The sequence below is a fragment of the Marmota flaviventris genome, chromosome 1, assembly GCF_047511675.1.
Source record: "Marmota flaviventris isolate mMarFla1 chromosome 1, mMarFla1.hap1, whole genome shotgun sequence".
Taxonomy (NCBI): Eukaryota; Metazoa; Chordata; class Mammalia; order Rodentia; family Sciuridae; genus Marmota; species Marmota flaviventris.
The window spans coordinates 136780798-136806752 of NC_092498.1; the positions used below are offsets into that span (position 1 = coordinate 136780798).

Consider the following 25955-nt stretch of genomic DNA (forward strand, 5'->3'; position numbering starts at 1 on the left):
GAGCCTTCTAACTCATTTAAAATATATTCACATTCCCACAGGCAGCAAAATTCATAACCTAGGCATTAGCAATGACTCCAAGGACACAAATAAGAGAATAAGCAGTGTAGCTTTGTGGTTAAAGCATGGGTTTTGTAGTCAAAGCCTTGCATTGAATTCCATTTCTTTGCCTCACCTGCTCCATGACCTTAGGCAAGTCGCTTTACCCCTCAGAATCTAAATTTGCTCACAGGCAAAATCAAAATGATAATACTAAATTCAGGGCTTGTGAAGATTAGATAAGGCGCCAAGTGCTCAACACAGTTCCCGCACACAGTGCAGGGAAAAAAAAGGTAATGGTCATTATGAGGATAAAAGCAACCCTAATTTTGCAAAGAAATGAACACTTTAAAAGCCCTCTGACATACTCTTTTCATTTTTTCCTTACAACAAACACGAGTTGGAGGCGAAGCCACTGCGAAAGCTAGCAGCAGCTGACTCTCCAAACTGCCAGGCACCTTGGCCGGCTTGGAGACATGGGGCTTGGGGAGGGGACAGGTGTGCGGGTCTGTGGGGGCAGAGCCCAGCGCCGTAGCCTCCTCCTGCGCCCCCAGCCACCCGAGGCCGCGACCCCCACCGGCCCCTGGACTCTGCCCCAGACTCACAGAGCGCGCCCACCTTGCTCCTCAAAAAGCCGGGGTCCTGCCTCCTGCAGCCCTCAGCTGGTTTTGGACTTTCAGCGGGCACCTTCTTCACCAGCTCCCTAGATACGGTTGCCACCCAAGCTCCATCCCCATGGCAACGGCTGCCGCCTGCCGGGGCATCCGACCGTAAAGCGAGAGGTCAGGGCCATGGTCACGTGCCCAGAAAGAGGCTGCGAGCCGGGCCCGCGCGCCCCCTGCCGGCCACTGTGGTAGCAGCTCTTACTCCCCTTGCTCTTTGACACTCCAGGAACTCTCCCTGGCTTTCCCCATGGTGTCATCCCCTGAGAAACTGCCACGACCAACACTGGCAATTCTGACTTTCCCAAGGCTGGCCATGATTATGTGAAGTGGAATGAACTATTTTATAAAATTCCTCTTGCCAAAAGCAAACTGAACTTCCTAGTCTTACGAATACAACACAAATCTATCACCTGCCTCTGGCTGGGACATTGAAGGTACAGAGAATTTTGGCTAGCAGGGATTGAATATTATCCAGGTTGCAGGATCTTGTTGTTCTTATCACAAAAATTCTGCAAAACCAGCGTGGTTAAATCATTTAGGGTCAAACTGACTCCCAGCCAGAATTGCACAGGAGAGTGCAACAGGTGGCTATTCTGGGCTTTCCAAGGGGAGGCCTGCAGGAAACCAGCCAAGGTACTGCCACAGAAGACTCTCTGCTGCTATCATTTTAGAAGGTGAATGATTCTTCCCCACTCCCACCTCCCACCATGCCCCCACTGCTGCTAAGCTGATTCATATGCACACAGCTCAAAGGAACAAAGGAGATACCAAGGGATAAACTGAATGGTGCAAGCTGTTTATTATAGTCTGGGACTTACAAAAAGAGACTGGAAAATACTTGGAATCAGAACATGGAATTTATACAGCATCCACTGGTACATAGCATGTCTGTGGCTATAAGAGGGAAAATGTGAGGCTGTACGGCAGGACAGTTGTGGGAAGATGTTCCTACGATGCCTTTCAAATTGAGCATGAAAACCCACCGTGGAAGCACACACCAATATCGACTGCCATCAGGGGAAGCTGGTATCTGCATCTAACTCCAGAAAATCCAATCCTAAGTAATGCAGGCTTCCTGGCAGAATGTGCCAGACCTCCCCCAAAACACAAAGTGGTCTGAAAGAGCTGGGGAAATAAACACTGGAACAAGAAATTAAGATGCAGAGTCCCAGGAATCACTGAAACCCATCTGACATCTTAAAAGAGAGAATGAAAGGCAGAAAGCAGCAGCATCTTCAACAGTCAGATCTGTAAACACAATTTTGAGCATACCTTAGTTCACAAAACTGTTGTTCTTAGGACATGGCTGGAAAGTACGAGGGTAAAAAGTCAATTTAGAAGCAAATTTGCAGGAGTTTTTATTCTAGAAGTGAAGGGAGCTTGCTGCCCTCTGGTGAGTTACTGAAGAGGAAGCTGGCACACACTGGGCCACCCAGGGAACCTCCTGGCTTTCCTCATTCTCCAAAGGGAGCTATGGTGGCTGTAGAGGCTCAGAGGCTAAGGATACCAAACTTCTGTGTCCAGAGTAGCAATGGTTCAATGCAAAGAAAGTTGCTGGAAAAATCTTGACTTCAGCCCAATTGCTGTTTTTTTTTTTTGTTTTGTTTTGCCCAACTTTAAGAATATTTCAACCCCATCCGAGCTTAGGTTTTGAGAGGTTCCTAATAAATTCAGCTTGGGTGACAACACAGTCATATCAGAACTGCAAAACAGTGTTTATTTGAAAAACAAAATTCCTAAAGGAATAAAGTCACATGGGCACCTGCCAGAATAACTCCCGCCCACTTGCCCACAATCCAGAGAATTCCCATTTTGGGACATGGCCCAATGTGCCAAAGATGCCAAGCACAAATCTGGTTTTTAATGCCTTAATCCAGAGAGATACATTGGGAGGCCACAGCATCTCCACCACCTAGACGTCCGGCTTCCAGCCTCTTCCAGATCCTTACTCTTTGGGAGTGAAGAGAATGAGGAAATCCCCACCAGGCTCTCGGGCAGGGCAAGGGAAGAAGCTTTCCTGATACTGTTTCCCAGGGACAGTCATCTTTGCAGAGGAATGATGTTGCAGCTACAAGGAAGAAGAGGAATGGCATTAGTCTGGTGGCCCACTGGGAGGGCGAGCAGGTGAGCCCTTGGGAGCTCCTCACCGACACCCTTTCATTCTCTCAAAGCAAATGCCCAGCTGATGAAAGGCCCAGAGACCCTCAGGAGACCCTGAGGCTCTCTCTGCCTCTACACCTAGAGCCTCCTTGCTACTATAAGCCTTTGTCTCAGTTTCTACATATTCTGGGGATTCCCACAATTCAGCAAGCCCCCTGGAATTCCCCACTTTATGGCTAACACTCCACTGACGCTGCAGTGTGCATGAGTGAGGCAGATACCTTACCCCAGCAGACCTTTCCCAGCCCAGCGCGTTGGAACAAGCCTGAGCTGGTGTCTCTCCCCTCTGCGGATTACTGTCACATTCAGGGGTTTCTGCGAGAAAAATAAGATTGTTTCAGGTTCAACTTAATATTCAAAAGGATTCAGGTTCAAACATTGACATGTCATTTTGTGCCCACCGAGTCGACCAAGATTTGTATTTTATTTTATATATTTAATTTTTTTTTTAGTTGTAGTTGGACACAATACTTTTATTTTATTTATTTATTTTTATGTGGTGCTGAGGCTTGAACCCAGCTCCTTGCACATGCTAGGCGAGTGCTCTACCACTGAGCCCCAGCCCCTAAGATTTGTATTTTAAAGCAAAACCCTGCAGTTGGCAACAGTGTGGGCCCTTGGGGCCAGTGGGAATACACCAGTTGTGCCATCTTGCTGGAGAAATGTGTTCCCCTCAAAAATATTTACAGGGTACATGTAAGATACATTTTACAAAAGCATAAGAAGATACGCAAATAAAGTGTTCATTCCAGGACTCTGTGTGTGTGTGTGTGTGTGTGTGTGTGTGTGTGTGTGTGTATATTCAAAAACTGAGAATACTCAAAATATCCATCTATAAGATATTGTTCAGCTAGGCACAGTGGTGCACGTCTATAATCACAGAAATTCAGGAGGATGAGATGGGAGGATTGCATGTTTGAGGCCAGCCTCAGTAACTTGGCAGGACTCTCTGTCTAAATAAAATATATATATATATAAAAAAAAAGGGCTGGAGATGTGGCTCAGTGGTTAAGCATCCCTGGGTTCATCCCCAGTACTACTACTACTACTACTACTACTAATAATAATAATAATTTTAAAAAGGGCTGGGGATGCAGCTCCGTGACAGAACACTTGCCTAGCATTCACCAAGTCCCAGGTTCAATCCCCATGACCACATTAAAAAAAAAAAAAAAGGAGGAGGAGGAATAAAAAGAACAAAACTGTCCAGAGTTACATCCAGTCAGGTGCGCTGGCATGTCTATAATCCCACAAGTTCAAGGCCTCCTCCCCCTTTCACTTTCCTTGGTTCTGGGATTCAACCTCCTTCCTTTGGGTGCTCTGCTCCTCCCACCTCAGGACCTTGAACCTCTGGATTTGCCTTTTGGACAATTTCATACGAGTGGGTCATATAATATGTGGGCTTTTGTATCAGATTCTTCATTTAGCACCAGGTTTTCATGGTTCACCGATGTGTTTTATTCCTTTTTTTAAAAATTTTATTTGTTCTTTTTAGTTATACATGACAGTAGAGTCCATTTTGACATTCTTACAAACATGGAATACCTTATTCTAATTAGGATCCCAGTCATGTGGATGTACACAATGTTGAGATTGACTGGGGTATTCATATATGTACACAGGGAAAGTTATGTCTGATTCATTCCACTGTCTTTACTATTCCCATCCCCACTCTCTACCTCCTTCATTCCCCTTTGTCTAATCTATTGAATTTCTATTCTTCCCCTCACCCCCTTGTGTGTGATAACATCAAGAAATCAAAGAGAACATTCACCCTTTGGTTTGGGGGGATTAGCTTATTTCACTTAGCATGGTAGTCTCCTGTTCCACTTATTTACCAGCAAATGTCACAAACTCATTCTTCTTTATGTCTAAGTAATATTCCATTGTACATATATACCACATTTTCTTTATCCATTCATCTGTTGAAGGGCACCTAGTTTGGTTCCATAGTTTAGCTATTGTGAATTGTGCTGCTGTAAACATTAATGTGGCTGTGTCATTGTAGTATGCTGATCTTAAATTCTTTAGATATATACCGAGAAGTGGCATAACTGAGTCAAATAGTGGTTCCATTCCTAGTTTTTTAGGAATCTTCATATTGCTTTACAGAGTTGGTTGCACCAATTTGCAGTCCCACCAGCAATGTATGAGTGTACCTTTTCCCCCACATCCTCACCAACATTTATAGTTACTTATATTCTTGATAATTGCCATTCTGAATGGAGTAAGATGAAATCTCAGTGTAGTTTTAATTTGCATTTCTCTAATTGCTAGAGATGGTGAACATTTTTTCATGTATTTCATGTATTGTTGAACATTTTTCTTCTTTTGAAAAGCATCTGTTTAATTCCTTTGCCCATTTACTGATTATTTGGGTTATTTGTAGTTTTTTGGTGTTAAGCTTTTTGAGTTCTTTGTATCCTGGAAATTAATGCCTTATCTGAGGTATAGGTGGCAAAGATTTTCTCCCATTCAGTAGGCTCTCTCTTCACACTCCTAATTGTTTTCTTTGCTGGGAAGAAGCTTTTCAGTTTCATATCATCCCATTTGTTGATTTTATTTCTTGCACTTTAGGAGTCTTACTGATGAGGTCAGTTTCTATGGTGACATATTAGAGCGCTGGCCCTGCATTTTCTTCTAATAGGTGCAGGGTTTCTGGTCTGATATGTAGGTCTTTGATCCACTTTGAGTTTTGTTGTAGGGTGAGAGACAGGGGTTAAATTTCATTCTACTACATACAGGTTTTCCAGTTTTTGTAGCGCCATTTGTTGAAGAGACTATCTTTTCTCCAATGTATGTTTTTGGTGCCTTTGTCTGGTATGAGACAACTGTATTTATGTGAGTTTGTCTCTATGTCTTCTATTCTGTTGGTCGTCTTCCTGTTTTGGTGCAATGCCATGCTGTTTTAGTTACTATAATTCTGTAGTATAATTTAATGCCAGGTATTGTGATGCCTCCTTCTGGCTAAGGACTGCTTTGGCTCATTCCTTTTTTTTTTTTTGGACACAATACCTTTATTTTATTGGTTTATTTTTTTATGTGGTACTGAGGATCAAACCCAGTGCCTCACGTGCTAGGCAAGTGGCTACCACTGAGCCACAACCTCAGGCCCTGGCTCATTCCATTTTATGACTGAATAAAATATGCATTGTTTTTATAATAAAGACTATTTATTTATTTTTGTAATGCAGGGAACTGAATCCAGAGCTAGGCATATGCTCTATCACTGAGTCACACCCTAGCCAGACAATAATGTTTTTAACTGAAGATTTACTTTTTTGAAAATATATGCACTAGGGGCTGGGGATGTGGCTCAAGCGGTAGTGTGCTCGCCTGGCATGCATGCGGCCCGGGTTCGATCCTCAGCACCACAAACAAAGATGTTGTGTCCGCTGAAAACTAAAAAAAAAATATTAAAATTCTCTATCTCTCTAAAAAAAAGAAAATATATACACTTGATCCAGAAACTGCACCTTAAGTAAGTTATCTGAAGAAACAGAGATTTATCTACAAGATTTATCTCCATACTTCCATAAACTTGAAAACTATCTAAATGGATAAAACAGAACGCTGTTAACGTTAACATTCAGCACCATGGAAATTTTTTTTGAACATATAAAAACAGATATTCAACTTTTTCCAGTAGTCAAGACAATACAAATTAAAACAAAATGTCAACTTCACAAAAATTTTCAAAGATCAATACACATATTGATCAGGGTGTAAATTAGTAAAACCTTATCAAATTACCTTAAACATGCATACTCTTCAAGCTTATGAACCTACTTGTTAGTATCCATGGAGAGAAGCACACACATGTACAGTCACATACAGTGTGCCCTACTCTTCACACTGGCACAGAGCTGGCAATACCTAAACATCCCCAGTATCAACAACAGAGTACTACGAGGCAGTGAAAAAGAGCAAGGCATGAGCCCAAGTGAACAGACTTCCAGAAACACTGTTACATGAAAACAGGAACAGGAAACAGGAGGGGGATTTGAGGTAGGTTGGCTAGGAAAGGCCTTGCTGAGAAGGTGTCAGTAGTGTAAAGAGGAGGGCAGTGAGGAAGGAAAAGCCTTGGGGTAGAGGGAACAGCAAGTGCACAGGCTCTAAACAGGGACTGCGCTGAGCAACAGCTGTGAGGCAGCCAGGGCCCCATCACTGCTTCCAGGCTACCCACAGATGCCGCCCGCTACCGTCAGAATATCTGGGTCCCCTCCTCCAATTCATACTCGGAAATCCTGATCCCCAGTGTGAAGGTACCAAGAGGTGGGACCTCTGGTTGGCATCAGGCCATGAAAGTGGAGCCCTCATGCTGAGACTCATGAAGACGCAGTGGCAAGGTGGTGTCGGTGGACTAGGAAGCAGCCTGCACCAGACCCTGAGTCTGCAGGGCCTTGCTCCTGAGCTTCCCAGCCTCCAGAACAGTGAGCTGTATGCTTCTGCTGTTTGTAGCCCCAGTATATGTAGCTGCCAACCCGCCAGGGAGCCCCCGACTCCCCAACTCACCCCCTCGCTGTGCTGCACCACACTGCCAATGTTGTGCAGCGACTGGAAGTTCTGGGTGTTCACAGAGCCAAACTCCACAATCTCATCATCCACCTGCAGACCCTAAAGAGAGAAGAGGAAATGAAGACCAAGGCTAAGGGACATGTGCTCCTGGAGTTCTCCACCCTTCAAGACCCAATTCAAGCCAAGGTCAAGAGGAGATTTCCTATAAGGGAGAACAGCAGGCTGAAAGAGGACATCAGGGATTTAAATACCTCATGCAGGAAGGGACAGTAGGCAACCGGGCCACTTCCTCCCCAGGGTTCCTTCTAGGTCTCTCCAGAAAAATGCTTCTTTCTGGGGCCCAACCCCAGGTTCAAAGGCAGGAAGAGGCAAGCCAGTCTTAGGTCAAGATTCAGATGAGTTAGATATTTGCACTCAAAGACCAAACAAGCTGTCACAGGCCTGAGGCTGACCAGGAGGAGAGTGATCCTTTGTTCTCGGTCCCAAGAAGGAAGATCACCACTCATTCACCCTTAACAAATACTGGTTGTGAACCAACTATAGCACTGTACTCGAGGCTGTGGATACGGCTGTGAATAAAACAGAGCTTGTGCACAACTTAGAGTCCTGTGATATTGGTAATCACAAGATGATTGGCAGGTCTTGGATTCAGGACCCAGTTCTTCCTCTTGGGAGCTATCTATGCCAGCACAGGTTACCTCAGGTCTTCAAAGCTTTTCCTCATGGGTCAAACAGAGTAAAGATTAGCATCTATCCCAGAGGGTGGGCTGTGGAGTTAAACTTAACTACAAGTCTACATGCTAAGCTGGACACGAATGTTCACAGCAGCACTCTTCCTAACAACTCTAAAGTGGAAAATTCCAAATGACTATTAGCTGACAAATGGATAAACACAATCTGGCACAGCCATGCAGGGGAATATTATTCAGCCACAAAAAGGAAGGGAGAATGGACACCTACTGCAATGCAGAGGAACCTGGAAAGCCTGATGCTGACCAAAAGAAGCCGGACACAGAAGACCCACTACATCGACCACTCCCTTTCTATTAAAGGCCCAGGACAGGCAAATCCACAAAACAAAAGGCGGATTGGAGGTTGCCAAATCGGAGGCAGCTACCTGGGACCACAGGGCTTATTTTTAGGATGATGAGAATGTTTTTTATTTCTGATCTTGTATTCATGTGTGATCACAGGAAAGTCATGCCTGATTCATTCTCCTGAGAATGTTTTTAAACTGACTGTGGTGATGGATGCACAATGCTCTGTGAAAACACTAGAAGTCTCTTAATTGTGTGCTTAGATAGGTAATTTATGATGTGTGAATACTATCTCAATAATGCTGTTAAATTAAAACAGCAAACAAACCCTGTAAGATATACAACTCATGCCTTGAGCAAAGGTAGCTCAGCATTCTCAACTACTCTTCAATACCAAGATAAAATGAGCCCCAAGAAGAGAGTCCCTTTCTGTCTCTGGGGACATTTCTCACCTTCCATCTTGTGTCCCAGCTGTCACTGGGAACAGGTCTCTCCCCCCCCAACCCAGTTTGGTGAGCAGCAGGGTTTGACCCCTCTCCAAAATCCTGACCTCCTATACACAGTAGACCTTGACCAGTGCTTGTTGAAGTGTGAAGGAAGTCAGAGCTGCAGCACAAAGAGATAGGGTCGGGTCCTCACAGCCTGCCCTGCCAGAGCCCATGACCACCCACCCACAGTGCTCCTCCCTGGGTATGGATTTGGGGCTGGGCTGGATTACCGCAATGCTGGCTGGAGAGCCAGGGCTGATGCTGTTCACTTTGGCAAAGGCCTGTGACAGGCTGTGGCCCTCATTGTGGCTCATCCTGCGGCTCATGGCCTCCTCATGGGCCTCAGCCAAGTCCCGTGCCTGCTTCTCCTTGTCGTGAGCATGCAGCTGGTGTAGGGCCTCTTCCACCTGCTTCATCACCGCTTTGTGATCATTCTGCAGGCCTGGGGGGAGAACCGTCACATCAGGGGCACAGGACACCTGCACTCACTCACTGAGCATTTAGAAAGTGCCTGTTACATGCCAGACCTAGGGACAGAGGCTGAGGACAAATCTCGAACAAGACAAAAGGACCTTCCCTCCTGAAGTGTGCTGGCTAGAGAGAAAGCAGCTGTGGAACAGTCACCACAATAACATGCAGCGACCCCCGTGTGGGCCCAGCCAGTCGAGGACATCAGGTAGGGTTTCCCAAAGGCAGGGCAGCCCTGGCGGAGACCTAAGGGAGAGCGGAAGTAGACCTCAATTGTGAGTGAGGGGGCTGGGGATGTGGCTCAAGCGGTAGCGCGCTCGCCTGGCATGCGTGCAGCCCGGGTTCGATCCTCAGCACCACATACAAAGATGTTGTGTCCGCCGAGAACTAAAAAAAAAAAAATAAATATTAAAAAATTCTCTCTCTCTCTCTCCCACTCTTTAAAAAAAAAAAAATTGTGAGTGAGGGGCAAGCACGGTGCTCAAGCAATTGAGTAAGGCGGGCTCTGCACAAGAAAGATGTCACTTTGCTCCTGATAGTTTGAGAAAGAAAACTGAGGCATAAGCCTCATAATACATGCTGGGGCGCTCTACCCTGTCTGGGAGAGGCCGCAGTTGTTAGCTAAAGGCTCCTTGCTACTGGGCTCTATCTAACTAGAGCGATTGGGGGGCAAATCCTTGGTTTTCCTAGAAAGAAAAAAAAATAAAAACGGAAACTGAGAGCTTATGGATGAAATTCTCTGATTTTCTGGTACAAAAGGCTAATTCAAAATAATCACCATGCCAGTCAAACAAGTCCTGCCTAGGTTAGTCCAGCATAGCACTGGCATTTTGATAACTGTTTTTTAACCTCAAAACAACTTATCCTGCTGCTCTGGATTCCACCTCTTTGCCCACACAAATCCCTCTTCAGAGTTTCAAAGAAGGCCTGGGCACACCTTCACTGTCACCCACATCTGGCATCTGTGGGACACAGCCCGTCAGACTTCCAAGGGGCCTTCGACTGTGGGCTTAACCCCATCCCTGTCATTATGGAGCAAAGGCAAGGTCCTCAGATATTCCAGGACTCAAGTACTCAACCCACAGGAGCAGGCGGGAGGAAAGAACCCAGAACTGAGCAAATGGAGACATATCCTGGCAGGAAGGCTAAAAACAAAAAGTCCACCACCATGTGGTGAGGTCCATGAGGGTCCCAAGAATCCCCATCAACGCCCAGCACCTAGTCAATACTTAATACACAACTACTGGGTAACAGAATAAATGCCTTTATTCACAATATATTACAATTCTATCAGAATTGAAAAAAAATTTTTGATAAATCTTTCTGCAGTAGATTTCAAAAACCAAATTTGCATTTACAACAATATACCAGGCTAACAAGCTGGTAATCAGGGGAAACTGGGTACAAAATATGTGGGACCTTTCTATATTAATTTCCCAATTTTTACATAAATCTGAACTGTTCTAAAAAATAAAGCCCGCTTTAAAAATACAATAGATTAGTGAGGAAAGGGGAGGGTAAGAGAGGGTAAAGGGCGGATATGATCAAAGTACATTACACATATGTACAAACATGCCACAATACAGCCTTTACTCTACACAATTAATACACAAACACAAAAACAAAATGTGAGTCCATGGCCATGCCAATAATCCCAGCAGCTCAGGAAGCTGAGGCAGAAGGATCACAAGTTCAAGGCCAATCTCAACAATTTAGCAAAACCTCGCCTCAGAATTAAATAAAAAAGGCTGGGGATGGAGCTCAGCAGTAAAGTGCCCCATTCAAATCCCCAGTACTACAAAAAATTTTTAAAAACTAAAAAATAAACTTGTGAGAATAGTTTTTCAAAAGAAGACCAATGAGGAAGAATTGCTCAACAGACTCTTATGTGTAGTAAAGTCATTAAGATGGCACCATAGGACACCCAAAGAATAGATCAATAGGACAGTGAAAAAAGACCAAGAATAGACCTAAGCATGAGTGGGAATGTGGTATGTGGCAACACTAGCATTTTAAATTAGAGGGAAAGAGGAGACTATTAATAAATGGTTAGAATATCAAACTAATCATCTGGAGAAAAAGAAGTCAGCAGGTGCTCAGTAGCTCAGTCCCCCTGCAATCTCCCCAGGGTCCTCCTAATGTAGAGGCACACTGCCACATCCCAGGAACTCTAAAGGTTTAGACAGAGTCCCCAAACTTCCCTCAAGCCTGGTCATATTAACATGGCTTTCCCCTTCTCTGTGTCTTCCTATTTCCTATTTATTTTAATCTACAAATGAAGTTCTTCTTTTACCAAAATCTTTAGGGTCAAGTGACACTCTTAAAAGGTGTCCCATTATCTTACTGTGGCGTGGGGAACTTCAGCTCTGTCAACCCTGGGGTTCCATGTCCCACCAGGGCATGCTGCAGGTGAAACCAGGGTTCAAACAGATTAAATGGCAGTCCTTCAGTGAAAAGCACAGATAATAAATTCCCTTGTAATGAGAGTCCATGGTCAAGACCCACCGCTGCCTACCAAGGGCAGGGTGAGGAATGGCCTCCACAGTGCCCACGGCCTCATCTCTGGAGTCGGTGAACACCTGACCTGCCATGGCAAAAGGAATTTGGCAGATGTGGTTAAGGACCCTGAGATGGGGAGATGGCCCTTCATCACAGTGGTCTTGAGAAGTGAAAGAGGAGACGGGAGAGTGAGAGAAAGAGGCGAAGACAGAATCAGAGGCTGGGGAGATGCAACGGCCTTCAAGACGGAGATGTCCAGGGGCCGGGAAATACAGGTGGCCTCCCGATGCAGGAACAGGCAAGGAAATGGGACCTTGTCTGAGCTTCCACAGGGAGCCAGCCCTGCGGGCTCTTTGAGTTTAGTCCAGTGAGACCCATCTACACTTCTCACCTCCAGAACAGTAGGCTCAATGTGTGTGGTTTTAAGGCAGAAAGTCCGTGGGCATTTGTTACAAAAGAAACAGAAAACCAGCACCCAGCCTCTGCTCTCTCCCAGTCCCTTAGCTAAAAGCAAATGAATGCATAAAAGAATTCATTCAGGACAGTGATGCGCCTGCGCCTGCGGTTGGTCCCCAGCTTTTCTGATGGGCAGAAGGGCCTATGAGGGGAAGGAGAAGTTGACAGAATGGGCAGGAGGTGGGACTTGCAGAAAAGATCCTGGAGAGGGGGTGCTGGCTGGCACTGGACCTCCCCACCTCTTCTTGCCTTTTCTTTCCTGCTTGCAACATGGGCTACTGACCCCAAAGGAGATGCAGAACCTGGACTTGTGCTCAGCAGCCCAGTGTACACATTTCATGTCTTTTGTTGGAGTGACCATAGTCAGGTCACTACCCTAAACAGCCAAACATGTTCCCTAACACACACACAATGGATTTGACCAGGACTTTAAGCAGCACTGGACTTGGGCTTCTGTAGATCAACAAAGTTTTCTTAAGAACAAAACAAAAAAAAAAACGAAAGCCTACATGTAGAACCCTCGAGTCTAATTTGCTCCCTTCAGTCTGTCCCTTGGTGGGGGCAGTGAGATAATCGCATCAAGGAAAGGGGTCAGCAGATATCCTGAATATAGGCCATTCCATTTGTGGGCTTTTAGCATCTTGCCATGTAGCAAGGAACCCATGAGGGCCACTCACAGATGATGTTGTGCCTCGCGGTGCGGACCTGGTACACATCCACGTCTGCCCGGGGGTAGCCCTCGAAGTCCACCAGTGGCTCGTTCATCCCAACTCCTTTTTGCTGGAGGAAAAACATGTGGTCAAAAAGATGTCACAGGTGGAGCGTTCTCCATAAGCCATTCCCCAGACCCTTGCCCTTCTGAGCTGTAATACAGGTGCAGGAGAGGTGCTTATCTCATGACCTCATAACTACCTGTGAGGTGGGACTAGCCTTTCATCTTTAATATTTAAACACCATAATGCATGAACATGTTCTTTTCTGAAGTTAAAACAGGGAACACAAAACTGAGGTTCCCCCCGAGCATCACCATGAGCCCACCTCTCCACTGACTCCCCCAAATCCTCCTTCCCCCAGACAGCTGGCACCCAGCTGATCACCCTGAAGTTGGAGGGGGGTGAAAACCCCACCGAGCTCCCAGCTGTGGCTGGGTTTCCAGTCTTCTGAAAATTAAAAGCTCTACAAGGGCTTTCCAAGATGCTTTTTGTCCTTGGAAGGATAAAGACATTACTGGTGACCTCCAAGGAGGGGCATTGGTGGTTCTTTCATCTTTTTGCAGGCTTCAAATTTTGACAATGGGAATGTATTCCCTATTCAAAATAACACATTTATTTTAACATTTTATTTTGAGACAGGGTCTCACTAGTTTTCCTAGGATGGCTTCTAACCTCTGGGCTCAAGTGATCTCCCTGCATCAGCCTCCCAAGAAGCTGGGACTACAGGAAGAGGTATGTGCCACCACACACAACTTGCCTTACCATTTTAAAGTCTCTTCCTACATAAGTCAAGGGACAGTGCATTAAAATAACCAAACATGTCACACAGTGTAAGGCAGGGGCTTTGTACCTGGTTAGATAACTTGAGTTCCTGTTCTGCCAAGGAGCTGCTGGCGCCTGTGCCTTGCCCTCCCCTCTCTATGCCTCAGTTTCCTCACTGCATGACGGGAACAGACACGCCCCTTCCTTCCTGCTGCAAGAACTAATGACCTGATCTCTGTGGACACTCAGCACAGAGCCAGGCATATCCATAGTGTAGAGGGCTAAATAGTGCCCCCCCAAAGATATGACCACATCCTCACCCCCAGAACCTCTGAATGTGACGTTATCTGGGAAAAGGTCTTTGCAGATGTGATTAAGCTTAGGCTCTTGAGACAAGATCATCCTGGATTCCTCATGGGCCTAAAACCAGTGACGGTGTCCTTGAAACAGAAAGGCAAAGGGGGAGCTGGACACAGCTGGACAGAAGGCCAGGTGGAAATAAAGGCAGGGACTGAGGTCACACAGCTGCAGGCCAAGGACTGCAGGTGCGACTGGAAACTGAGGGGGCACAGGACACAGGACCGGAACCGAGAGCCTCCAGACGGGACCAATCCTACTGACACACCTTGATTTTAGACTTCAGCCTCTAAAATTGAGAGAGAATAAATTCTTTTTTTTTTTAAGAGAGAGAGAGAGAATTTTTAAAAATATTTATTTTTTAGTTTTCGGGGGACACAACATCTTTATTTTTTTATTTTTATGTGGTGCTCAGGATGGAAACCCAGTGCCCCACGCATGCCAGGCGAGCGCGCTACTGCTTGAGCCACATCCCCAGCCCCAAGAGTAAATTCTTTTTTTTAAAAAAAAAGAGAGAGGAGAGAGAGAGAGAAAAAAAAAATTTTAATATTTATTTTTTAGTTTTCGGCAGACACAACATGTTTGTTTGTATGTGGTGCTGAGGATCCAACCCGGGCCGCACGCATGCCAGGAGAGCGTGTTACCGCTTGAGCCACATCCCCAGCCCCAGAATAAATTCTTTTTAAGCCACCAACTTTGTGGCAATTTGTCAGAGAGGCCCCAGGAAACTACCATGCATAGAAAATAATAAATGGAGTCTGTAATTATTTGTCACTCCAGAGACAAGCTGCCCAGTGTGCACGGCACTGACAGAGCTACCTGTTCACTTTCCTCACCTCTTCTCTGGAAGCCTCTGTGTACCCCCAGACCAGTTTCCTGTTGAGGCAGAGGGTTCAACACTCACCCTCAACACAGAGGGCTCTGGTACGTGTCTCCTATCTTCCCACAAACACCAGGAGGGACTGGCCTCACAGAATCAATACTACATAAGACACTGCTTCCTAAAGGGTGGGACCTACACCAGTGGCAGCTCACACATAGGTCTAAACAACACTAACTCTGAAATACTTGTTATTACTTGTCTTTCTATGAGAGACATCCCAGTGGCTGAGGGTGGCTTCTCACCATGGTTTTGATTTGCATTTCACCAACAGCTACTCACAGTCAGCACTGTTTCATGTGCTTATTGGCCATTTGTATTTACTATATTTTTCTTTGGAAAATGTCTATTCAGATTCTTTGCTTATATTTTGAGTTGTCTTTTTACTATAGAGTTGGAAGTGCACTTACTAAATTCTAGATGCTACCCTTACCAGATATTTTCTAAGGATTTTCCCATTTTATGGCTTGTCTTTTCATCTTCTTGATTATATGCTTTGAAACATGATTTTAATTTTGAAATCCAATTTATCATTTTTGCTTTCATATCTTGTGCTCTTGGTGTCATATCTAAGAAGGTTTTAACTAACTCAAGTTCACTTAGATTTATGCCTATGCTTTATTCTAAGAAATTCAAATGAGCTGGACACCTGGCACACGCCTATAATCCCAGGGGCTCATGTGGCTGAGGTAGGAGGATTGGAAGTTCAAAGTCAATTAGGCCATAAGCAACTTAATGAGACCCTGTCTCAAGATAAAAAAAAATAAAAAGGGCTGGGAACGTGGCTCACTGATTAAGCATCCCTGGGTTCATCCCTGGTACCAAAAAAAAAAAAAAAGTTAGACTTTTAACTCTCCATTAAAGGAAAATCAAACATAGAGTAGGACTTCAGGTATAAAGCCTTCAGCAGGCAACCAAGCACAGGTAGAAGCAATTGATGTACAGTATCACCTTAATATGTACCTTATATTTGAGGGAAGAAATCAAAATTTTTCATATACAGGGGAATTACAGATTTTTATTTTAAAATAAAAATATCTGAGTAATATCAATATCAATGTAATAATTGTATAAGGTGTGGATAGTTCTGTCTGCGGTAGAAAAAGTAAGTAAGATTGGAGAAATTGCAGGCAATCTTCTTGAAAGTTCTGGACTGAAAAGATCTGTGGTCTGAATCCCACACAAGACTTTGAGCAAGTGACTTCCCTTTTCCGAGCTTCAGGGGCACTTCCAACTTCATGGTGTAGTTGTCGGGGTTCCTGATAAAACCCACAACCCAGTACCCTTCAGGGGTCAGGTGTGCACCCAGTAAAGGTACTTTGGCCTCCACGGGATACATCTTTTCCCATCACACCTATTTGGATATAATTAGCCTCCTCTTCCACTGCAAAGTGATTTGTGGTCTTACAACAAGTGGCCTAAGGAACACTTCCTCCTTTGGAGTCAGACAGACCTGGGAAGCACTCCACTCCTGCCACTGCGGAACTAGACAAGCTTTTGCCCCACTCTGGGTCTCTGTTTCTTCCTTGGACAAAAAGGATATGAGGCCTTGTCAGTCAAAACGTAGTCCTTACACTATCAGCGTCAGCATCAACCAGATGCCAGGTGATTCTCACCTGTACTGAGACTCAGTGGACGCTGATGTAAAACATCAGCAAAGCCAACTTCACCTGTCGACACTGACTACCGCCCCTGCCTCTGCTAATATTGCAGCTCTGTGGCTCCAGGCAGATCGAAGGAACGCCGCGGCGACCCCTTCCCTAAGGTGGGGACAGAACAGCTCCCACCTCAAGGGTCGCCACGAAGATTAAGCGGGCAGGCCAACGACAGCGCCCGGCACAGAGAGAAGACGCCACAAATGTGTGCTGGAACTGCCAACCCAGCGGCTGAAGCTGCCGTCGCCGGTGCCCGCACTGCCTGCTGCCCACGGGCCTCCCCGGGAGCGGAAGACCCACGAACCGCGCCCGAGCGGGGCTCCGGCCTCCCGGTCTCCCGGCCCTCCCGGGCCCACGCCCGCCGCGCTCCGAGCCCCCACTCACGCCCTCCAGCACTTCGTAATTGGCCTTGATCTGCGCCTCGATCTCCTCCTTGCGACGCATCAGCTCGTGGATGTCGCTGACAGTCGCCGCTCGGGCCCCCGACGAGCTTCCACTCTGCCCCACGTCCCTATCCGACATCGCGGACCGCTGTCAGGGATCCTGGACGCCCGGCTTCCCGGTCACGGACCCCGGAGGAGACAGGGGCTACGGCTCCACCTGCGGGCCAAAACACCTCGGCCGTCAGAGAACGCCAGGAGAGGCGAGGGGCGGACCTATCAGAAGCCACACCCCCGTATGAACCCGTGGTCTTAGACTTAACACAGGAAGGACTGGGTTCTCATGCCGCTACGCAGAAGCTCACGCAGGCAGGCGTCAGGTGACTCATTTTCGTTCTCATTCACGCAACATTTTTAAGCGCCTGCTGTATGTATGTGCCACAGAACTCTGCCCTGGCGCTCCAATTCGATTCTTCATGTCTTCAGAGCCCTTAAGGATTTACAAAATACATTCAGGTTTCTTCCCCACCCCTCAATCCAGTTCAAATCCACTCTCTTGACACTTACAGTGATCTGTGTGACCTTAGGTAAGCTACTTCGCCTCTCTAAGCCTCAGTTTCCTCACTGTAAAACGGTATACTGCATCGATAGCACTCTATATCACGGGGCTGTCCTGCCAACAATTATTCTGAACTCTTCCTATCTGCACACGCTGCCCTAGTTCTGGAGTGGTGAAGGTCTGTGCAGTAGGTATTACGTCCTCTATAAATTGTGGTAAAAATACTAGCCATGAGGAGCTGGGGGCATAGATCAAGGGTAGAGACTTGACTAGCTTGTGCCAGCACTTGGTGGGGAGGATGATAATAATTATTTATCAAATACTTATGCCAAGATACTGATCTGAAATCAGTGTCCAAAATGTATCAATTCACCAACCCAATGAAGCCAGGATCATTATTATCCCCACTTGACAACTGAGGAGACCATCGCAATAACCCACTTAGCCAACTAGCAAAACAGGAAGCCCGCGTTCCAATCCAGCTGAACCAAACAATCAGACTTAACAGGTGCAACCAACAGTTTACAAAAGAAATAGAACTCTACACTAGTCCTCCTCTATTTTATGTAATCAATTCTTAAAAAAAAAAAAAAAAAAAACTAACATTTTAAACAATGACCAAAAAGAAAATGAGAGAGCATAACTAAGTGCACATCATCACATGTATGCCTAATATTCTGCACTGAGCAAGACACATCACCTATGAAGTATTCAAACATGTTTGGCCTGAATCTAGTCATGGAAAAACACCCAGACAAATGCAAAGCAAGGGGACATTTTCAAAACAACTGGCCTGAATGCTTCAGAAAGGTCAATGTTGTGAAATACACACACATACACACACACACACAGATGGGATGGGATTAACTAGGTGTTTGCCTAGATCAAAGAAAAATACAGAGATGCAAGAACTAAATACAATGTGTATTTATTGACTGGATTCTGTGTCTTCCCCCCCAAAAAAGCTATAAACAATATTCTGTTAAATAAATTTGAATATGAATAGTATATTGTTGATGTTAAATTTCTAGATTTTAGTGTTTGCACTGTGGTTATATAAGATAATATCCTGTAGTATTAATGCACAAGAGGGGAGACTTACTGCATGGGTCAGAAAAAAAATATAGATGAGTATATATTTGTACACAATTGAACAGCAAAATTAATGCAGCAAAATGTAAATAATTGATGACTAGAGGAAAATACAAATGGTCTTTTTACTATTTTTGCAAGTGTATTTAAGTTTAAAATGATTTCAAATAAAAAGTTAAAAAATCTTTAAACAAGTAGAAAAAGAAAACAGTGGAACTGATTGCAGTAGGCCTCCTATATTTTGTTTGATCATCTCTTTTTTAAAAAAGTTCTTCAAACCTTGACAAGAAAGAAAGGGGCAGGGTGATGAAAAAGAGAACAACTAAGTAAAATGCCTATTCCTTGGTTGGATAGTGGATCTCTCTCTCTCTCTCTCTCTCTCTCTCTCTCTCTCTCTCTCTCTCTCTCTCTAGTGAAAAGAAGTAGCTTTTATTATTTGGGCCAATTGGACTTTATGTTAACTTCTAGTATATCAATATTAAATATTTTAAATAAGATCATGACATGACAATTACATAAAAGAATCTCCTTATTCACAGTGATTAGTGATTTCTGCAACAACTTCCAAGTAGCTAAGGAAAAAAATGATACAAGCAAGTGGGGAAAAGCAAAATGTAACAATATGTAAATCTGAGTGAAAGGTATACCAATGTCTGTGGAAACTGTCTTGCAAGCTTCTGAGGTTTGAAATTTTTCCAAGTAAAATGTAGGGAGAGAAGATTCTCACCAGGGCCAATTAAAACCAGAACTATTGTGCGTCACTATGACTTTTGTCATTGTCATTGTGGTTGTGATTATTATGGGAAACCTAGACCCTGTCCCTTGTACTGCTGTCATAGTTTCAAATCCATTATCCTCTCCATCTCCACTCTCATCCCTGACCCCAGTCTTTCCCTGATTGCAGCAGCCTCTGAACTGGTCTCCATTAACCCGTTCCCCACAGCAACCAGAGGAACCTTTCCAAAGAAGACATTGTCACTCTGCTGCTTAAAGGGATTTCAATGGCTTTCTGGTGCACTTTTCTTGTCCTTCAAGTCCTTCTGATGGCTGCTTGCTTTTAGGCCCCCAGCCCCACACCCTCCACTCCCTCCTCCCCCCACTCTGAACTTCCAACAGTTGCTGGCACATGGACTGTGCACTCCCTCTGAGCCCTGGGTCTCAGTGCCTGCTTGTCTCTCCCCTCGTGCATCCCAGGCCAGACTCCAGCTCCTCCTCCAATATCCTGCTCCAAAGTTCCTGGCCCTGGGAATCATTCTCTGACCCACCTCAAAGTGGACTGTTTTCTGCACTTTCTTACCCGGTGTTGTCAGCACGTTTACTTGTGTGTCCCAGGCACTGGGGACTCTCAGAGGATGTGGACATAGGCTTGTTTATCTTCAAATATTTGCCTGAATGTTCTGAGAATTCTAAGGGAAAGGTGGAGAGAAACACATGGCCCTTCACATTTTGGGCTGCTTTCCCACCTTTCATTCCCCAACAGGGCTTGTGTCTAGGAAGCCCCCAGACCCAGAAGCACCTGGACTGTTGGCCTCCTCCAAACATCCTGGTCTTGCTCACCTTCATTTTGGAACAAGGAGGCCTCCAAGAGAGGAGGGGCTGGGAGGCAGAGCCAGGGACCTGGGGTTCCCCTAGGAAGACCTGGCCCGTCATAATCCACATGGCCCGACTCCGGGACTCATCAGATAGTTCATATTTCCTCTCAGCCCTAGCCTGGGTGTCAGGTGAACTGACAAGTCCATTTTCTTCTCCTCTCCTCACTTCCTGTGTCTAAAAAACAAGGGGCTGGAGTTTGTGGTCCAAAAGGGTGGCAGGTTTGTGTGAGTGGCTTGTGAAGAGTTTCTAAGAAATTTCAACTTGTTGCAGAATCAGCATGAGGCCTCATCACAAAGCAGCTGGTGCTCAGAAGGAAGTCAGAGGGGTGTTTAATGCAGGGGCTACTTACCAAGCATAGGCCATGTTAAGGGAGCAAAAAGGATGAAGCTGCCTGGGGTGGCCAGCTTGGGGGTTCATCACCACCAGGTACCAAGGGGGACAAGGGAGGCGCTATGGTTTGAATGACCCCACCAAACCTAATGCTGAACTTTAATGCCCATCACGAGATATCCAGAGGTGGGAGTTGAAAGAGCTGACTAAGTACTGAGCCTTCATGCATGGAGAAGCGATTCCTGGATTAATGGGTCATCTCAAGAGCTGTTACAAACCTCAGCTTGGTTCTGTCTCACATGTAACCTGCCGCAGTCTGGCTGGGCACAAAATAACCAAGCCGCCACACCGCCTTGTAGTTTCAAACAGCAACCTTTATTCCCGAACTCTCACCAGCACTCTACACCCACTTCCCAGGAACACACTCCCTCCACCGGCTCAGCGAGGAACCCTGAGAGAACTCAATGGGAACTCCAAAGTAGTGGGATTAGGGCAGCAGGATCCGCCCTAATCCCAGCAGGATCCTCCCTAATCCCGGAGCCACCCTAATCCCGGATCAGGGTCACCTTTCAACCATTCCCTCTGGCAAAAATGCCAGGCATCATTCTGACTAAACTGTGGCTCTCAAGAGTAACCCTCTGACCACATCATGCCCAGAGTCACCTCAGGACTCTGCAGGGAATCAAAACTTTGAACCTCCCAGCCTGCAGAGCCACAGGATGAATAAATCTTTATTCTGCATAAAGTATCCAGTCTCAGGTATTTTGTTATAGCAACATTAAACAGACTAAGACAGGTAGGCAGCTCGTGGGGAATCTAGAGGGAACTGTAGCCACCCCATAGGAAAGTGGCCTTTAGTAGGGGAACCCCGCTGTACTAAAACAACATGTAGCAGAGAGGAAGTAAAAGGGATACCAATCACAGTTGCCAATATTTAAGCATTTGGAAAAATAAGTCAGGGAACCACACAATAAACAATTGTATTTTTATACTACAAAGTCAACTCCCCTGTATGCAGGGTACAGAGTATGCTTGAAATGACTGCATGAGAATGGAGAAAGTGGGTGGTTATGTATGTTAAATTGTTAACATTTAGTTCCTCAGCAAAGTGTGGGGCAGGGGAGAAAATAACTTTTAAGAATAGATTATTTATTAATGCTAGTTCACAGTAATTATTAAAAAGTAACAGGGCTGTGGGTATGCTTAACATAAATGGCCCTCAGGTTCAAGCTCAGCACCAAAATAATTAATGAATAACAAGAAAGAAATTTGGGGGGTCGGGTTGTAGCTCAGTGGTAGAGAGAGCGCTTGCCTCACACCCATGAGGCCCTGGTTCATTCCCCAGCACCACATTAAAAAAAAAAAAGAAAAAGAAAAAGAAAGATATTGTGTCCATCTACAACTGAAAAATATATTTTAAAAAAAAGAGAGAAACTGTTTGTGCTGGGGCATAGTCCAGTGGTAGAATACTTGCCTAGCATGCGGAAGCCTTGGACTTGGTCCCCACCACCTGGAAAGGAAAGAAGGAATAGTTACAGATTGAGAAGCTGCATTCAGGTGAGCTGGATCACCCTGGATGGCAAGACTTAGCAACAATTTAAATGTTGTTGTTTTTTTTTAAATATTTAATTATTTATTTATTTGGCGGACACAACATCTTTGTATGTGGTGCTGAGGATCGAACCCGGGCCACACGCATGCCAGGCGAGCGCGCTACTGCTTGAGCGACATCCCCAGCCCCTTAAATGTTTTCTTCTAGGAAATGGTTAAAGAAATTATGATACAGTCTTTCAATGGAAAACACACACACACACACACACATGCAGAAGCATGTGTACAAATATGTATACATATTGCCATGAAAGTATATATAAAGTATATGTAAAAATTATCTACAGAAAAAAAAAATTATCTACAGAAAATATATCCATACATGTGGGTCTATGTATGACCAAACCATCCACAATGGTTGTTTATGGATAAAAAATTATCAGTGGGTTTGTTTTCTTTGTCTTTTCCATCTTTTTAGTTTAAACTTAATTATGCATATTTTCTTTTTTCCCTGAATTAGCTGTATTTTTGTTGTAAATAGCAATATAAAACTCACATCGGGCCAGGCTTGGTGGTGCATGCCTGTAATTCCAGCAGCTCAGGAGGCTGAGGCAGGAGGACCATGAGTTGAAAGCCAGCATCAGGAAAAGCGAGGGGCTAAACAACTCAGTGAGACCCTGTCTCTAAATAAAATACAAAATAGGGCTGGGGATGGGGCTAGTGGCTGAGTGCCCCAAAGTTCAATCCCCAGTACCCACCCATCCCTGCCCCCCCCAAAAAAAAATAGAGCTTAGGATGTAGCTCAGTGGCAGAGCACACTTGGGTTCAATCCCTAGCACAGAAAAAAAAAAAAAAAAAGGCTTATATAATTGATCACCCAGGGCTGGGGATACTGCTTCAATGATAGAGGATTTCCCTAGTGGTTGAGCCTTGGGTTTGACCTTAACCACTGTAAAATAAGAAATCAAACTGAAAAAAAAAAAAAAAATATATATATATATATATATATGTGTGTGTGTGTGTGTGTGTGTGTGTCTTTCCCCCCCTGTGGTGCCAAGGATCAAACCCAGGGCCTCTCACATGTAGGCAAGTGCTCTATCATCCAGCTCCACCTCCACCCGCCACTTGTGCAAACCTCTGTGCATAACCACTCTTGTCATTTCTGAAATCCAGGTTCCAGGGTGCCAGCCGAGCCCCCAGTGTGTACCCTTTCTGCCCCTCAGGGTGTGGTGCAGGCTGAATCTCAGGTGCCCATCTGTTTAGAGTGACGGTTGAGCAAGGCTTCTGCAACCCACCTCCTGGCACAGGCTGGGCACAGAGAGCAATGGACATATCCCACTGCTGCTAATCTGTTATCACCTGAGCCCAGCCCAAGCTAGTTGCATCAGGGAGGAACAGGGTGCTCCAGACACTGGGACTCACAGAGTCCCTAGGCTCTGCCCACAGATGGCAGTGGCACCTGCAGGGATCCAGAGTGAGACTCAAACCCACAATGCTTCTGAAAACAAATTCCAGAGTGGAGGAGGAACATAGTCACCAACCCTGTTCAGCTGAACTGGACACCAGCCATTGGCCTCTGGAGCTGCTCAAGATGTGATGACTGGACTGCAAACATTGATCTTGTGCCCAGCATATTAGCCAGGCCAAGATCCAGGAATAGGGGTTTGATTTGGCCATAGCAAGCAGGGGACTAGATATTCCTGCTGGCCTGGAGGGATGGATGGGCTGCACTGATCCCTTCTCCCCCAGGGGAACCTTCTAGGCCTGTGAGCTCCACTCTAGTTTTCTCAAATGGAAAATAGACTCAGGGAGCTGAGGTGGATGTTGGGGGTGAGGGAGGGGCAGGAAGCCTGGAGAGCCATCTGGGAGAGGAGAATGAGGGGGTGGGGCCACCTCCACTGCCTATAGAATAGCCCAGAAGACAGAGAAAGGCAGGGAGGGAATGGGTGGATGGGTGGATGAGACCCAGCTGCAGAGTCCAATGGGCTGCAGGGCAGAGTTCTGTTCTGACCCCAAGGTCACCAGCTCTGTGACCTTGGGGAAATGTGTTTGCCACTCTGGCCTCCGTTTCCTGGGGACATCAATATCTCCCATTTCGATGCAATTTAAACTGTGGGCCCCAGAGGTAGAAGCCCTGGTTCACACTCCAGTTCTGTGCAGCCACTTGCCAAGGGCACAGCCTGGGAGAGTCCTCTGTCCTGTACTCCAACCCTCAGGGTTGCTGGCTAGGGTTTCCATCATCAAAGCAATGAAGAGAGTTTCAGGGGACTGGCATGGACCCAGAGCCTGGTGGGTGCTGTAGACTGGGCAGGGGCAAGACCAATGCTCTCTTCCAATACTCAGGCCACAGTAATGCCAAGGACTCAACCCCCTTTAGGACTCCTTCAAATCTCAAAGAAATAGCTCTTGTCCCTTCGTGCTATATACAGGGCTATGTGCAGGTCCAACTCCAAAGCGTTGAACTATGCTCTCAGAATCCCCTCATATTATTATGGTTCCCATTTTATTGATGGAGAAACTGAGGCTCACAAGGTCTGTGCCTGCCCCAGTCACATGGTACATAGCAGAACCAGTAAGCAAATCCCTGTCCACGTGCCCCAACTGCCATGGAATTGTATTACTTTTTATTTTTACTACTTTATTACTTTTTATTCCAAATACAGTCTATATGTTTGTTCTGCAAAGAGGGCTTCAAGATCAGCCCGCAAATTCCCTGAGTAAGAAGTTCTGAAGGGGGTTGGGGGGAGGGGGTGGCTGGGGTGGCTGGGGTTGTGGCTCAGTGGTAGAGCGCTCAGTGGTACGTGCGAGACCCTGGGTTCGAGCCTCAGCACCACATAAAAATAAATAAGCTGTGTCCAACTACAACTAAAAAATAAACATTAAAAAAAAAGAAGAAGAAGTTCTAAAGCTACACCTGCCCTCAAGCTGGCCTTGGCTTCTGAACTATGGATTTGGTTGGCAAAGATCACAGTCCCATTCTGGGGTCCTGGAGAGACTATACCATGGGATGACCTCAGCTTCCCACCCCTAGGGAGGTCAGGGGCAGGCCCTGCGCCCTGGTAAATACAGAGCTCTGTCCAGCACTCCCAAGAGCTGTGCGTCCCTGTCTTCCTGGCAGGAAGCTTGACCCAGATCAGCCATGGTGAGGGTCTGCCTAGGGCCATGGTGGCTCCCCGGGGGATGAGGACCTGCCATGAGACTTCAGCAATGCCTGTCCCCCTGGCAGAGCCTCACTGTCTTTTTCTTTCTCCTTAGACGACCTATAGTGACAAAGGAGCAAAGGTGAGCAGGAAGGGAATGGGGGACCTGGGTCCAGAAGGGTGTCTGGGCTGGGGAGACCAGCATGTGAGCACAAAGTGGAGAGGAACAAGATTGGGGGTCTGATAATACCTGGACTCCCTGGCTGGACTCACTTGCACCCTCCTGAAAAACTGTCAGCTCTTCTTAATTCATCTGCTGACCTCTTAACCTCATCTGGAAGCTCTGGCTAAGTCTCCCTTCAATCCCTGCTGCTGTGGCTGTTCCTCCTGGGAAAGCTGGGCTGCCTCCTGAGGGGCCTTCCCAGTCCCGGACACTCCTGCACACTCCAGGGACTCAATTTCTACGTGAGCAGTGTCTCCTGAGGCCAGGCAGAGCTCGGAGGGTTTTGGCCTCTCCTAGGTGCTGGGGGCTGAGTCTGGGCGAGGGAGGGGGCAGGGGAAACCTCTCCACCTGCACTTCTCTAGACCTCCTTCCAGGGACTCAGCCTCCCTC

At 46.0% G+C, this 25955-nt stretch overlaps 1 protein-coding gene across 2 annotated transcripts; it reads right to left on the minus strand.

The window, feature by feature from the left end:
- Positions 1–2400: 2400 nt before the first annotated feature.
- Positions 2401–17297, minus strand: Psmd9 (proteasome 26S subunit, non-ATPase 9). Of its 2 annotated transcripts, none has more exons than XM_027949139.2 (6): positions 17082–17297; positions 13008–13110; positions 9138–9349; positions 7380–7481; positions 3091–3179; positions 2401–2772 (listed from the first exon to the last, which is right to left on the minus strand). In XM_027949139.2, the coding sequence occupies exons 1-6, from the start codon at positions 17217–17219 to the stop codon at positions 2745–2747; spliced, it is 672 nt and encodes a 223-aa protein (XP_027804940.1). In that variant the 5' UTR covers positions 17220–17297; the 3' UTR covers positions 2401–2744. The 2 variants fall into 2 exon arrangements, with proteins under 2 accessions (XP_027804940.1, XP_027804941.1); XM_027949140.2 differs by having other exon boundaries at positions 3086–3179.
- Positions 17298–25955: the final 8658 nt, after the last annotated feature.

Excerpts from the sequence above, each read along its gene's own strand:
- Psmd9 (XM_027949139.2), bottom strand. The coding sequence starts at position 17,219 with ATGTCGGATAGGGACGTGGGGCAGAGTGGAAGCTCGTCGGGGGCCCGA. Across the intron at positions 9,350-13,007 it reads CGCGAGGCACAACATCATCT|GCCTGCAGAATGATCACAAA; the intron begins GTGAGTGGCCCT and ends TTCTCCCCCCAG. Across the intron at positions 7,482-9,137 it reads GCTCTCCAGCCAGCATTGCG|GGTCTGCAGGTGGATGATGA; the intron begins GTAATCCAGCCC and ends TTCTCTCTTTAG.